Source organism: Montipora capricornis, chromosome 6 (genome assembly GCF_036669925.1).
Source record: "Montipora capricornis isolate CH-2021 chromosome 6, ASM3666992v2, whole genome shotgun sequence".
Lineage (NCBI taxonomy): Eukaryota > Metazoa > Cnidaria > Anthozoa > Scleractinia > Acroporidae > Montipora > Montipora capricornis.
Window position 1 is genome coordinate 10,997,365 of NC_090888.1, and position 12,500 is coordinate 11,009,864.

The following is a 12,500-nucleotide window of genomic DNA, read 5'->3' on the forward strand; positions in this document are numbered from 1 at the left end:
CATTTTAGGTGACGGTTGTGGTGAATTACGACATGCCAGTTGAGCCCAGTGGCAAACCTGATTTTGAGACTTACTTACACAGGATTGGCCGGACAGGCCGGTTTGGCAAGAATGGCATCGCAGTTAACTTTATTGATGGTCCGCGGTCCATGAACGTAATGAAAAAGATTGAGGAACATTTTGGCAAGAAAATCTCGCTGCTGGAAACTAATGACGTCGACGAGTTGGAGAAGCCTGGTTAGGATTCTAGTTTAGTTTAAACGACGTTGGTGGACGTTGCACCAAGAGAATATATATATATTAGTCCTTGTTGCCCCCCAATTGGGCATAGGGAATATACGGAGCCTACATGTACATGAGGACGACGATGCTTATTTCCCTTTCGTAGACGGTCGTTGCCATTTTTTAGCTCTGAATTACACTCATTAGGTCTAAGAACTCAAAAGGTTGAGGTTACTGGGAGTTGTTTCTCGCTGGTCATATGAGTTAGGGTTCGGGTTAGGGTTCTGTTTAGGGTGAGGGCTAAGAACCCGAGTTCGAGTCTTGAAATTTTCGGACTCTTTTTCCTCCAGTTTTTCTTTTATAAATGTTTTTTTTTTCCTTTTTTGTCTTAATTTTTGTTAATATCTTTTCTTAGTTTGTTTCTTTTAATTTTCTTTGAAGTGAAGTGTGTAGTCGACCGTTATAAATGGCAACGACCGTTCTGGAAAGTGGCAAGAACCGTTTCAAATGGCAACGACCGTTTACGAAAGGGAAATTTGCGACGACGATAGCAGAACCAACTTCACAAAACAGCGATATCATTGGTTTAATCGTGTTGCACGTGCAGCACGTATTTTAGCATATATTTTCTGGGTACTCTGCATTATCCGTAAAGCGTGGTTTTCACTAGCGACGCAAACTCAAGAGCGCTTATTTCACCGTGAAAACGGGCCTGACACAAGCACGAGCACAAGGATCAGAATTTTTCCCTTTCCTTGTGCTTGCACTTATGCTTGCGTTCGTTTGCGTTGTGTGAAAACGGGACGTAACGCAAGCACAACGCAAGCTGTGATGTTCCGGCAATGAAAAAGACCCGTTCCAGACTCGACTCGCAGCGCCACGTTGTAAGAGAGGACATGGAACTAGTGTATCTTTGTCTCTGTCCGCGTACTTGCGTTACGGTTCGTTTTCACTTGATACGCATCTCTTGTGCTTTCGTTTATGCTTGCGTCGCCAATGAGAACCAGGCTTAATTTCGCGATTACTCTATCTCGTTCACGATGTAAAATGTAGGCGAAGTATGCTGAAAATTATTATGCATTGAAAAATAGCATCTTTAGTTATGCAGGGAACCGCGGAAATATGAGCTTAAATGCGCGCAGCACTATTCGCTTTCCTCTTTTAAACAATATTTCTGTTATGTGGCGTCGTTGTTTCTAAAATCTCCATTTGGGAGGGCGACGAGAACACCATGAAATAATAAGCTCAACAAAGAAAAATCCTCCGTACGTGCGTTTTATAGTTTGGTACGTTTCATTGCTGTTTTCGTGCAGATAAGAATGTGAAAGTAATCAACAAATTTGAGATTATGTCGATGACACGATTACCTGATGATTAATTCTCAATTTTCACTTCAAACAGCCACACTCTCCATGCGAATTTTATTCCTTGGATGTTGATACACACTTTACGTGGGGAATGACTTGAAGTAATCGCTGAATTACTAAAAAATTAAACGTTCACGTAGCCGTCGTCGTGAAGTTTGCTCATTTTCTTTCTTGGTGTATTTTGGAAAGGTTAAGTGAAGTTGTAAATAATAGAGATTATTATACAATCCCTCACAAAGCACACTACACATTACGTGAAAATATCCGCGTCTGTGGGACGGAACAAAGACGTCACGGGCACAATCGGAACCGGCGAAAGGTTCGCCCGTTATTTCGTTGTCCCGTCCCGACTTCTTGGGTCTCCAAGAAGGCATTAGCCTTTTATCATCATCATTAGGCCATCTTCGCTCCTAATGGGGAGCACAGGGCGTCAACCATGGACCTCCACCTGACTCTTTTTAGCCTTGTTTAGTTTTAAATCGTTGGACTAAGTAGTTATTTTTTTGTCTTTGCGCTCATCATCCTCACTAGCCTCGTTAGCGCGAACCAATTCAAAAGAACTTCTGCTCCAAAGTGAGACCAGTGAAGATGATTAGCACAAAGACAAAAGAGTAATTTCTTGGTCGCCTTTTAGTTTAGTTTTAAATCGTTTAATCGTATTGCTTTGCAACTTCTGTCAAAATTGACAGAGGTGCGAAAAAATTTAAGTTTTACCATTTGTTGTTTTTTCGTGCAACACCGTCTTGAGGCAGTGTGGCCCAGTGGTTAGGGCGCTTGCCTTGAGATCCGGAGATCCCGGGTTCAAGGGCCCGCTCTGACCACTCGTTGAATTTGTTCCTGGTAGTCCCTGGTTCAACTTCCCAGCTGCACTTGTAAATAGCCAACTGGTTTGCCTCCGGCCAGTTGGGATTCTTAACAGTTGTAGTTGTTGTGTTCTGTTGTTTCGTTGATTCATTGGCCCTGAAAAGCCCCTATGGGGAGTGGTCAATTAAGTATGTATTGTATTGTATTGTATTGTATTGTATTCCATTGTAAAATCTTTTGAGCCTTACTGGACTTGGAACTGAGAGACTGCGACATTGAAAGGTTACACCATTAGCTACTGGTTAAAGACAGTTTGAAAGATGAAGATTTAAGTGAAAAAAACATATTTTTACACAAGTTACTGTTTGCGTTGTTGGAATATTAGGGAGCATAAGCAAGGAGGACGACAGCAGCTACGAGAACGCCACAAGACAATAGGTTTGAGGCTCTGCACGCCCAGCACATGCGTTTTACTTTTTTGATACATTTTTTTAGCCGTTGTCGTCTTGACAACGACGTGAAATGACCAAGCAGATGTTACATCATAAATATTCTTGCTCTTTGGCCATTTCAACTCAATCAAAAACAAAAAACAATCAACGATTACAAACATAATGATAAAGCGCATTTTGCTTTGGACTTGATGTTTCCTATGCTACAACATACATCTTTATTAATACGCGACCTTAAACTAACATTAAACGAAAACGTTAGCAGCTAAAAACTCTGGCTTTATTGAACGGTCAGTTTTCACTGCTATCTATCTTTATCTTATTCTCTCTAGTTACCTGTCTTCTTAATTTTTTAGAATCATATTTGAATTTGTTCAACCGTCACTTCTGAAGATGTATGTTGTAGCGCACGAAACGTCAAGTCAAAAGTAAAATGCGCTTTATCATGTTTGTAACCGCTGTTTGTTTTGTTTTTTGATAAACAGATGTTATGTCGTCGTCCTAGCTTAAGCTCCTCGTTCTCACGATTAAAACAACTTTCTGGAGGATAAATTAAAAAGATTTGTTGATATTAAAGCGCTTGTTTGTTTTAGTAATTCTATTTCGCGTCATCGAGTTCATGCGTATCAGCCTGTTCGGGATGTTGAGGACAGGAGTGGATGTTTCGTATGTTAAGGACGGTGCCTACTAATTCAAAGGTATTTTTGTGCGGTTTACTGAATATGCAGGAAAAGCTTATCTTAACAAGTGTTATTGAAATCCAAAAAGAAAATAGGGGGTAACCACGCATTTTTCAAAGACAGTTAATCAACAATATTTGCACAAAGCTTTAAAATACAAAGCCATGTGTGGCGTTCTTTTCCAAACTGAAGATCAATTATGTCTGATGAATGCGTGGTTACCTCCAATTTTCTTTTTCGATACCAAGCGCACTTGCTAAGTTCTACTTTCTCTGCTTAGTTTTGAACCGCGCGCAAAAATATCCCTGTACTAATAAGTACCACCCATAGGAAATCCAAGTATCTCAAGATGCTCAGAACGTACTAACAAAAATGGGCACCGTCCTTTAACACACGTAGACACACTATAAAAGGCGTGGTGTCTTGGGCACATAGGGATGATTGGTCAATCACAGGCGCCCCAAGCTCACAACGCTGACGAGGACGGCGGTTGTCAGTTTGGGGGGCCTGTGAGTCAATCAAACCGTAGTAGCATTCAGATCTCTGTGATAATTTTACAATAATAGAGCCCATAATGTGTCCGTAGTATTTTACGAGTTGTTAACTGTCGTTCTTTTTTTTTTAATCCCTCGTCCCTTTCTCTCGCGCCGGAAATATCTTTTAGGGCTTCCATCTCTTGATCACCATCTTGGATAATCAGTTGTCCTTGAATGAATTCGAACGAAAGAAGAGCGTTAAGCGACCTCTTTTACGATGCGTCTTCGTGTTTAAGGACAGGAGCCGAACTAATTGTCCAGAAATGAAGGGATTCGAGGCAGTTCTCGTAAAGACGTGGCCAAACGCTCGCAACATCTTGCAACATTGTTGCATGATGTTGTGACATTTGTTGAACGGGCCGAGCAAACGCACGCAACATTTCGATGTTTATGTGCCTCAGGCCCCGGCCAAAACAAAGTGGACCCTACAAGCAATTGCACAAAGAGTTGGCTAAAAGATCACCAAGACACAGTAAAATGAACGAAGACCTGCAGAGAATATGCCAATGGACTTTTACCAATAAGCTCTTACTTAACCCGGATAAGACAAAATTCATAGTCTTCCGCAGTCGACCGTTAGTCCGAAAGGTTGAAGGCCTTCACCTATTCGAACTAACCCCAGCCAAAGGACCTTGGTGTAATACTCGACCCCAACCGAACGTATGAAGACCATATAACAAAAACCGTTTCAACTTGTATGTCACGATTGGGTCAGGTAAACCGAGTGTTGGACAAGGACACCTTAACCATAGTAGTAAATTCTCTAGTATTTAGAAACTCTTTTACTGCTCCAATGTTTGGAGCAATACCACCGGGAGTAATCTTGACGAAGTACAAAAAGTACAGAACTTTTCCTGTCGTATAATTAGTGGAGTAAAGAAATTTGACCACATAACACCAGTCCTTAGGGCAATGCAGTGGTTACCTATCAGACAACAACTCTATTACAGAAATGCTGCAATGGCATTTAACTGCGTGACTAGTTGCGCACCAGATAGTTTAACGGATCAGTTTATTTAACGCTCAGACGTTTCGACACGCACCACAAGAAATTCACAGAAACTTCAGATTCCCTTCCTTAAGGACGTTCGCGCCAATTGTTTCTGCGCATCCTTACTGCGCACGCAAATGCACACGCCACGTCATACACGAGCGCGCGCGCTAAGCAATAAAATGAGAAATGGTAGGGCAAAAGGCCATTGCTATAGCTTTGCCTGGATTTAACGGTCTAGGACGTTCGGTGACCCCAATTTTTCTTTCCGGAAACAGATTTAATTTACAATTATCTCCACGTTGTCCAAAAATGAACAAAAAATCAATGTGGGAAGTTAAATAAATTTCAAGATTTCTGCTCACGGGACATCAAATCCTGCCATCTTGCGGCTGCAAGGCGCGTGAAACTGTGGTCGCTAAATGCGAACTTGATCTTTAAGGAACCTCACCAGTTGACTAAATTCACTTAATAAGTCCACTTAAACAATATTTGGCAGAGATTTCACTTCAAAGATTTAATTGCAATATATTTGGGTTTACAGACACTGGCCTTATTCGCTAACGAAGCCCGATTTTGTCACATTTTGGGTGTTTTTCCGGGCATGTTCTCTCCAAAACGAAGTCGGTGAGCCCCCAATTTTTTTACATTTTTGACATAACTAACTCATCATCTTACAGTGGTAAAAGTTTCAGAAAAAAATCAATGCTGAAAAATTTTCGCGCGAACGTCCTTAAGTCTGCAACTGGACAGAGATCCTTTTACTACGGGACTGTAAAGATTTGGAATGCGCTGGATCCCTTAATTAACTTAAGTAGAATTAAATTAAGTAGAACGCTACAAGAATTTAAACGAAAATTAAAGAGCATTCGATTAAGACTTCATGGACAGTACAATGTAACTTGGCCAAACGAGTACAACGTCATGCAACATCCAAAATGTTGCACGAAAGATTTGACAGATTTGTTGACTTATGGCCTGGCCTAACGCATGCAACATCTTGCATACGTTTCGCCACCCTGTTGCGATATGTTGAAACATGTTGGATAATGTTGGGCCACATTGGTGGGAGGCGAGTGCTCTCACCACTGCGCCATCCCTGCACCCAACCATGAAGTCTTTTAATAAAATGCTCTTTAAATTCTTGTAGTGTCCTACTTAATTTGACCGTTTTTAAATAAGTAAGGTAAGGTAAGGAACTTTATTGAAGTGTCTAGTCGTTCTAGCGTTGGAGCACTAATTGGGGACACTGTAAACTGAAATTAACGATGAAAGAAAATCAAGTCAAAGGTTGGTTTTTGAGGAGAGGGGAAACCGGAGTGCCAGGAGAAATCCTCTCAGTGAGGAGTAGAGAACCGAGAAACTCCACCAACATATGACGCCGAGTCAGGCAATCGAACCCGGACCAAATTGGTGGGAGGCGAGTGCTCTCAACTCTGCGACAACCCTGCACCCAACATCATCCAACATGTTGCAACATAGAAACATATCGCAACAGGGTGGCCAAACGTATGCAACATGTTGTGCCCAACATTGTTGCACGATGTTGCATGCGTTAGGCCTGGCCTTAAGACGAGATTGGTTTGCCACTCAATCCGCAAACCAACAGAAACAATGATTGAGACTAAAACAAAGGCAACCGCCTATAGGACCAAATAAATAGTGAATCATAGGATTGAGATAGGTACTTCGTTTTTGATCAGAGGATGCGCACTTGGTTAAAAGCTCTATATTTTTTCAATGGCGCATGTACAGCACGGAAAGCTCGCCCTAGTAGTCCTACCCACCTCTTAAAGCTTGCTATTGGACAGTATTCAAAAGCTTCCCTGATTGAAAGTTGGCGGGGAAAACAGGGAGAAAGAATCTCCTGCCGGTTTGGCGACAAGGGAACTGGTCAATTTTTAGGCAGGGGCGAGGAAAATTAAATATGGGGAAAAGGAGACAACCAGAAGCCCCTCCTTTAAGGGAGGATCTCGTGTACAGAGAGACCAGTCTCGTGTTATTTACTTGCTCCCCTACGCGACAATTGTCATCACTCTTCAAAGTTTTGACGCCGACGCTAATTTCCCTCTCGTAAACAAGCGATGCCATTGTTCGGGCGCTTTCCATTTGACAGAACTGACCGGCTCGACCGGGCATTTGGAATGAATAACTCTACAATGCCTTCAATATAACAAGCTTGGAGGATGATATATACTCCTCCGGAACAATGCGAGGGATTATCGTGCAAGTGTTTCTTCAAATTGTTGCATTTTCTTTGCAAACTGACAGGTCTGGCCGGCCAGTTCTGACAAAAGGAAAGCGCCCTTAGTAATCAAGCCTTTTTGTTCGCTTAGCTTTCAATAAATTGTTAGGATTAGCTTCATTCAAATACTTTAACATTACCAACTTGATGCCGTTGTTTCGGTTGTGTAGAGTTTAAGTGCATATGCCCTAAAGCTACTGAACTGAGTTCGACATCGTTCGCTCAACTTTATCTAATTTTTTTCAAAGGTTTTTTCTCAGTTTTTTTAATTGTAAGTGACATTACTCTGCTAATCTAGTCCTAGATGAAGTATTTTTTTCCTCATTTGCAAACGTCCAAATGGCATCGCTTGTTTACGAAAGGAAAAATTGCGACGCCGACGCCTTTGGACAGGGAAGTGACACACGGACAAATCGACTGTTCCAGGGCACGATTAAGCACTTCGTCTTAAAAAAAAAAAACTTTTCTATTGTTGAAATACTTTATTTTAAAAATGTCACTTCAACATACACATCTAAACGGGATAACTTTTACAATTGAAACTATTATTTATAATCTACACATTTCAGCTCAACTCGAGATGTCAGTGACAAGTTATTGGCATTGACCACGGCTTCTAATTTTGCCCATTTTTCAGAGATTCTCTAAGGTCTGTCACGCAATGATTCCAAAGGACCGCGTGACGAGTAAAAAAATTTTTGCGGAAGAGTCGCTTACTCGCTTAAATAAAAACAGACTTTCCAAATCTCACTGCATCTTCAACAGTTTAATCCAAGCAATGATCTCTGCGTATCCGGAAATTCGCCGTGATCTCCGAGGAAACTGTTTGATTCATAACGAATGCCCGAGCAAACCGGTGCCTGCGATACAAACATACACACTCGTTACCAATTGAGTTAGTTGTCTTTCACCATTTGTAAAACGACGCAGAAGCACATGAATTATATTTTTAACTTACCCTTGAAACCTTCCTCCGGAGCATTGCTTACTACCAAAGAAAGGAAACAAGATAGGGTTTCATAAACACCAAACTTCAACGCTATTTAACGTAAAACAAGAAAAATAATGCGAGTACTTGGTAGATTTCCAACAAATAAACGATGCAATGTTAACATGTTTAATACGCACGTCACTTAAGGACGATGCCTACTAATAGGCCTGTTTCGATATATTAAAATTCAGCTTGGTAGCGAGTCAGTGAGGACAAAGACAAAGGAAAGTGGTTGATATGTAAATATTTTTCACATTAATTTCCACGTGTTTCTATTGTCTTTGTCCTCACTGCCTCACTTTCAAGCTGAATATTTAATATATCGAAAATGGCCTATTAAAGATATTTTTCCCCCGGTGTGTGATTACGCAGGAAATGTAGATCTTAGCAAGTGTTCTTGAAATCCAAAAAGAAATTTGGGGTAACCACGCATTTTTCAAAGACAATTGATGAATAGTATTTGTAAAAAGCTTTAAAATACAAAGCAATGTATGGCGTTCTTTCTCAAATTGAGGCTTAATTATCTCTCAAAAATGCATGGTTATCCCCAGTTTTCTTTTGGATACCAAGGACACTTACTAAGATCTACTTTCTCCGGATAGTTTAAAACCGCGCAAAAATATCCCTGTATTAGTATGCATCACCGATTGGAAATCCGAGTATCTCGAGATGCGCAGAACGTATGCGCAATAACAATAGTAAGCACCGTCACTTAAAAGAAAACTGCTGAATTAAAGAAGAAAATTGACAGTAAAAGGAGCCTATGAGTAGAAGCGAACAACTCCCATACCAGGCCTATGTGTCACGGCATTTTGACACTAACTCTTCTGCGATATAAACAAAGGCAGTTCCGGTTCGCTGACGCTACAACGTCAATTTAGTTTCTTGTGATTGTTCATCGGGCTCCTGCGGGAGTCTCATTCGCGGGAAATTAAATCTAAAAATAAATCGGTCTGTAAAAACGCCGTGACAGGAATATTGGATTGTTGTTCGCTCTTAGTCCTGGGCTCCTGAAGTAAAGAGCTCCGGTTAAACAAGAATAGAATTCCTGAGCTTACAGATGATTCACAGCATTCAGGTGTAAGCACTATTACAAACCAGAGATTTAACGTTCATTTATTCCTTTGTCAAAAGGAATGAACTGAGACTCCCAGTCTCTCCGCCGCGCCCAGGCCCACTCCCCTTCCTCTTTCATGTCATGATTTTCCTGCGCATGCGTAAGATTTTATTTCTTTAATTGACCATGGAATTTTTAGAAGTTTTATCTAATTTAAATTGATTTAGCTTTTATCGATCGTTTTTTAAGTTATGCAATACCAGGGGGATCGATTTTTTTTAATGAAAGACTTTCGAAAAAGTGAGCGAAGTCATGAGAGAGGGTGGTATGCTGAAGTTCTCGAACCTTCCCTTCCTGGCCTACGAGGGCTGCGCGATAGAGGCTCGACTTGATGAGCTCCTGTCGCGTGCATAAGCTCCTTACTGTTTGGCCGAAGGGTCACCTCGCGCTGTCGACAGGGACCTTAAGCACGCGCGTTTTTAGACGCGGACGGCAACCGGAAGTGAACTCTTTCCCCTTTCAATTTGTCTTCATTCAACCACATTTATAGTGCTAAGTATCTTTTCTCCATCAGAGATGATTAGTATAAAAATCTAGGAGACACCATTGTCCTGGCACGCGAAATGTTCTCTTCCGGTTGCCGTCCGCGTCTCAAAAACGCGCGGGCTTAAGCTCCCTGTCCCCTCCCTCGCACGCGCGCATTTCTGTTAGCATCTTTTACAGGCATGGCCTTCACCGAATGCTCACCTGGCAGAGCGTCTTGTGAAATGGCTCCTTGTGGTTCATCAATCTGCAACGAAAATGTTGGGTTAAATTGATGGGGCAACTTTACGTTCACTCGACGCTTGCATAAAGGCGAAACGAGCAAAGCTTCTAAGGTTACCGCAACTAAAATAAACTCAGTTCACATTCAGCGTAGAACACAGGCATACTTTAAAGGGCCACCGACAACCAGTGTCCTTTGCGCGCCTTTGTTGTTGTTACTATCCGGGCAATCGAATCGGCCGGTTCGCTTCAGAAACATCCCGTGAAGAAGAACTTCTCCGAATTCGCTGTTCGATTTGTTTTTTAATCCAAACGCCTTCCTCCTTTCGTACCATAATCTTAAGGTTGAAGTAGTGAGCCAAATAACATGGCGCTTTTCCTTCCTCGGCGGACGACCTTTCTTCACAGTTTTCATTTCGCTTTTAACACGAACACAACACCCAAATAACGCCAAAAATACAATATTTAAACATTAAGGAAAATATTAACAAAGTTTGAAGCTACTGGGCATCCAAAACACGACGATGTGAGGCGATGGAATTTGACTTTTCAAGAAATACTAGTTTTTGTATTACAGAAAATGGCGCCGATAGCTTGCACGCCCGCAAAGACTTGTGGTTGTCGGTGGCCCTTTAAGTCTTCTTTAGTCAATACTATGAACTCGCCTATTATCTCTATTCAGGTTTGCCTTTGGTAAACAAAAATGACTAAAACTACAACTCTGCAGCAATAATGTACCTTAAGCAGTAACAAAGATCCGGGTCTGATTCCCAAGGAGATGAGAGTGGCCGCATCTTCTGTTAGGGCAACGCCGTTTAAAGACAGATGTTGATCCATTGGCATCACTGAGAAACTCCTCATTAACTGCAGCGAAAATATAATCAAGTGTAATGTAAAGAGCATTTGGTCCACATTCCACATCACAGCGAGAACGTCATGAAAATCGTGGTTTCTGCACAGTAAATGCCTTCAACTTCACACGCAACCATAGTTAATAGATGTAGCTGGTTATGAAACTCGACAAGTTTCTTTGTTTCATGTTTTTGTTCGCTTTTTTGGCCTTGACCCTGCACAAAACCCGACAAAAACACTCTTTTTTTCTGCAGTCAAAAATTTCGACTAATTTATTCGAAATTAACTTGCGAACCAAAACAAAAGATTGTGCAGGGTCACGGTCGGTTCAACATCTAATAGACCAATTTCGATATATTAAAATTCAGTCCTAAACAAAAGGCATCATTTCGAGACCTTGGGTAATAAACTTATACAAACCCTTATATTTATTCCCCAGAGCGTCGAGATGATGCCCTTTGTTTAAGACTGAATTTTAATATATCGAAATTGGTCTATTGCGACTGCATTGTTCCTGCTTTTGAAATTCCCAGGGTTTCCTAACCAGTCTCTAGATTAACTATGATGCAACGCAGCTCGTGAGGTAGATCTTGAAACCACATTTTTCTGCGATATACCACTTTCACAAAAAGCGCCCGACTTATTACTTTTTATTGATGTTAACTGAACTTCCCGTCCTCGTTTAAGAATATAATTAATTTGAACTTTGCACATCGTAGTGAAGGTAGAGAGGCTTAGAAGCAATAAGACCAAAGAATATTTTATTGACATTGGCTTTTCGTAAGGGACCCGTTCACCGACCTATATTTGCTATTCATACGGGAGTCTTCTCAAAATGATTGCATCCTAAGAAGACTCCCGTATGAATTGATGATAAAGGTCGGTGTACGGTTCCCGCACGAATAGCCACTTTGTATTTTATTTTGCTCCCATTATGAAAAAGGTCCATTTACGACACTCATTATTACGAGCCTAGAAGGCCCATCAGGCCGGTGCTTATCTCCCGTTTCTGTAGCATGAAGCGATTAGGAGTATTTCTACTCCCCCCTGGATGGGATGCTAGTCCATTGCAGGGTTACCCCCAGCATTAAATTCGCCGGTACCCATTTATACGCCTGGGTGGAGAGAGGCACCGTGAAAGTAAATTGTCCTCCCCAAGAACACAACAAAATGTCCCCGGCCAGGAGCACTCGATCCGGGGTCGAGCGCACTAAACATGAAGCCACCGCGCCTCCCACTTGGAAATTTGCTCCCTGAAGTGGACGGTCTAAAGTAACAGCATTTTGATTGTTACCTGCAATTTCAAGGCTCTCAAGGTCTCGGATGCTCCAACCGTTATCGAAAGCTCTCCGCGTTGTTTTCGATGCCTCAAGGAAAGAAAGAAACATACTTCAACAAACCGCACGTGCACCAAAAAGGCCAAGAGAAATAACCATACCTGGAACTTCTCCGTCGGGGGTCACCTTCAAGCTTTTGTTTCTTGCTGTTCGGTGGAGTCTAAAGAAAACAATTATGAGTTAAATAAGGAGTTTAAGAAA

At 41.6% G+C, this 12,500-nt stretch overlaps 2 protein-coding genes across 8 annotated transcripts in view; one reads left to right on the forward strand and one right to left on the reverse strand.

The window, feature by feature from the left end:
• Window positions 1-712, forward strand: part of LOC138051519 (ATP-dependent RNA helicase DDX19A-like) — a 32,213-nt gene extending 31,501 nt beyond the window's left edge. Inside the window, exon 11 of one of the 2 annotated variants that reach the window (XM_068897742.1) lies at window positions 9-712. In XM_068897742.1, the coding sequence (XP_068753843.1) occupies window positions 9-242 (234 nt within the window). In that variant the 3' untranslated portion in view covers window positions 243-712. The remainder of the gene's footprint in view (window positions 1-8) is intronic. The other variant, XM_068897741.1, reaches the window with a different exon arrangement.
• The window catches only part of LOC138051517 (ubiquitin carboxyl-terminal hydrolase 48-like), a 102,846-nt gene that overhangs the window by 48,159 nt on the left and 42,187 nt on the right, over window positions 1-12,500 (reverse strand). For 3 of the 6 annotated variants that reach the window (XM_068897737.1, XM_068897735.1, XM_068897738.1), the window contains exons 30-35: window positions 12,401-12,459; window positions 12,257-12,329; window positions 10,849-10,974; window positions 10,093-10,135; window positions 8,256-8,285; window positions 7,660-8,157 (exon numbers count right to left, since the gene is read on the reverse strand). In XM_068897737.1, the coding sequence (XP_068753838.1) occupies window positions 8,129-8,157; window positions 8,256-8,285; window positions 10,093-10,135; window positions 10,849-10,974; window positions 12,257-12,329; window positions 12,401-12,459 (360 nt within the window). In that variant the 3' untranslated portion in view covers window positions 7,660-8,128. Of the gene's footprint in view, window positions 1-7,626; window positions 8,158-8,255; window positions 8,286-10,092; window positions 10,136-10,848; window positions 10,975-12,256; window positions 12,330-12,400; window positions 12,460-12,500 lie in introns of those variants that run through there. The other 3 variants (XR_011132837.1, XM_068897739.1, XM_068897736.1) reach the window with 3 other exon arrangements.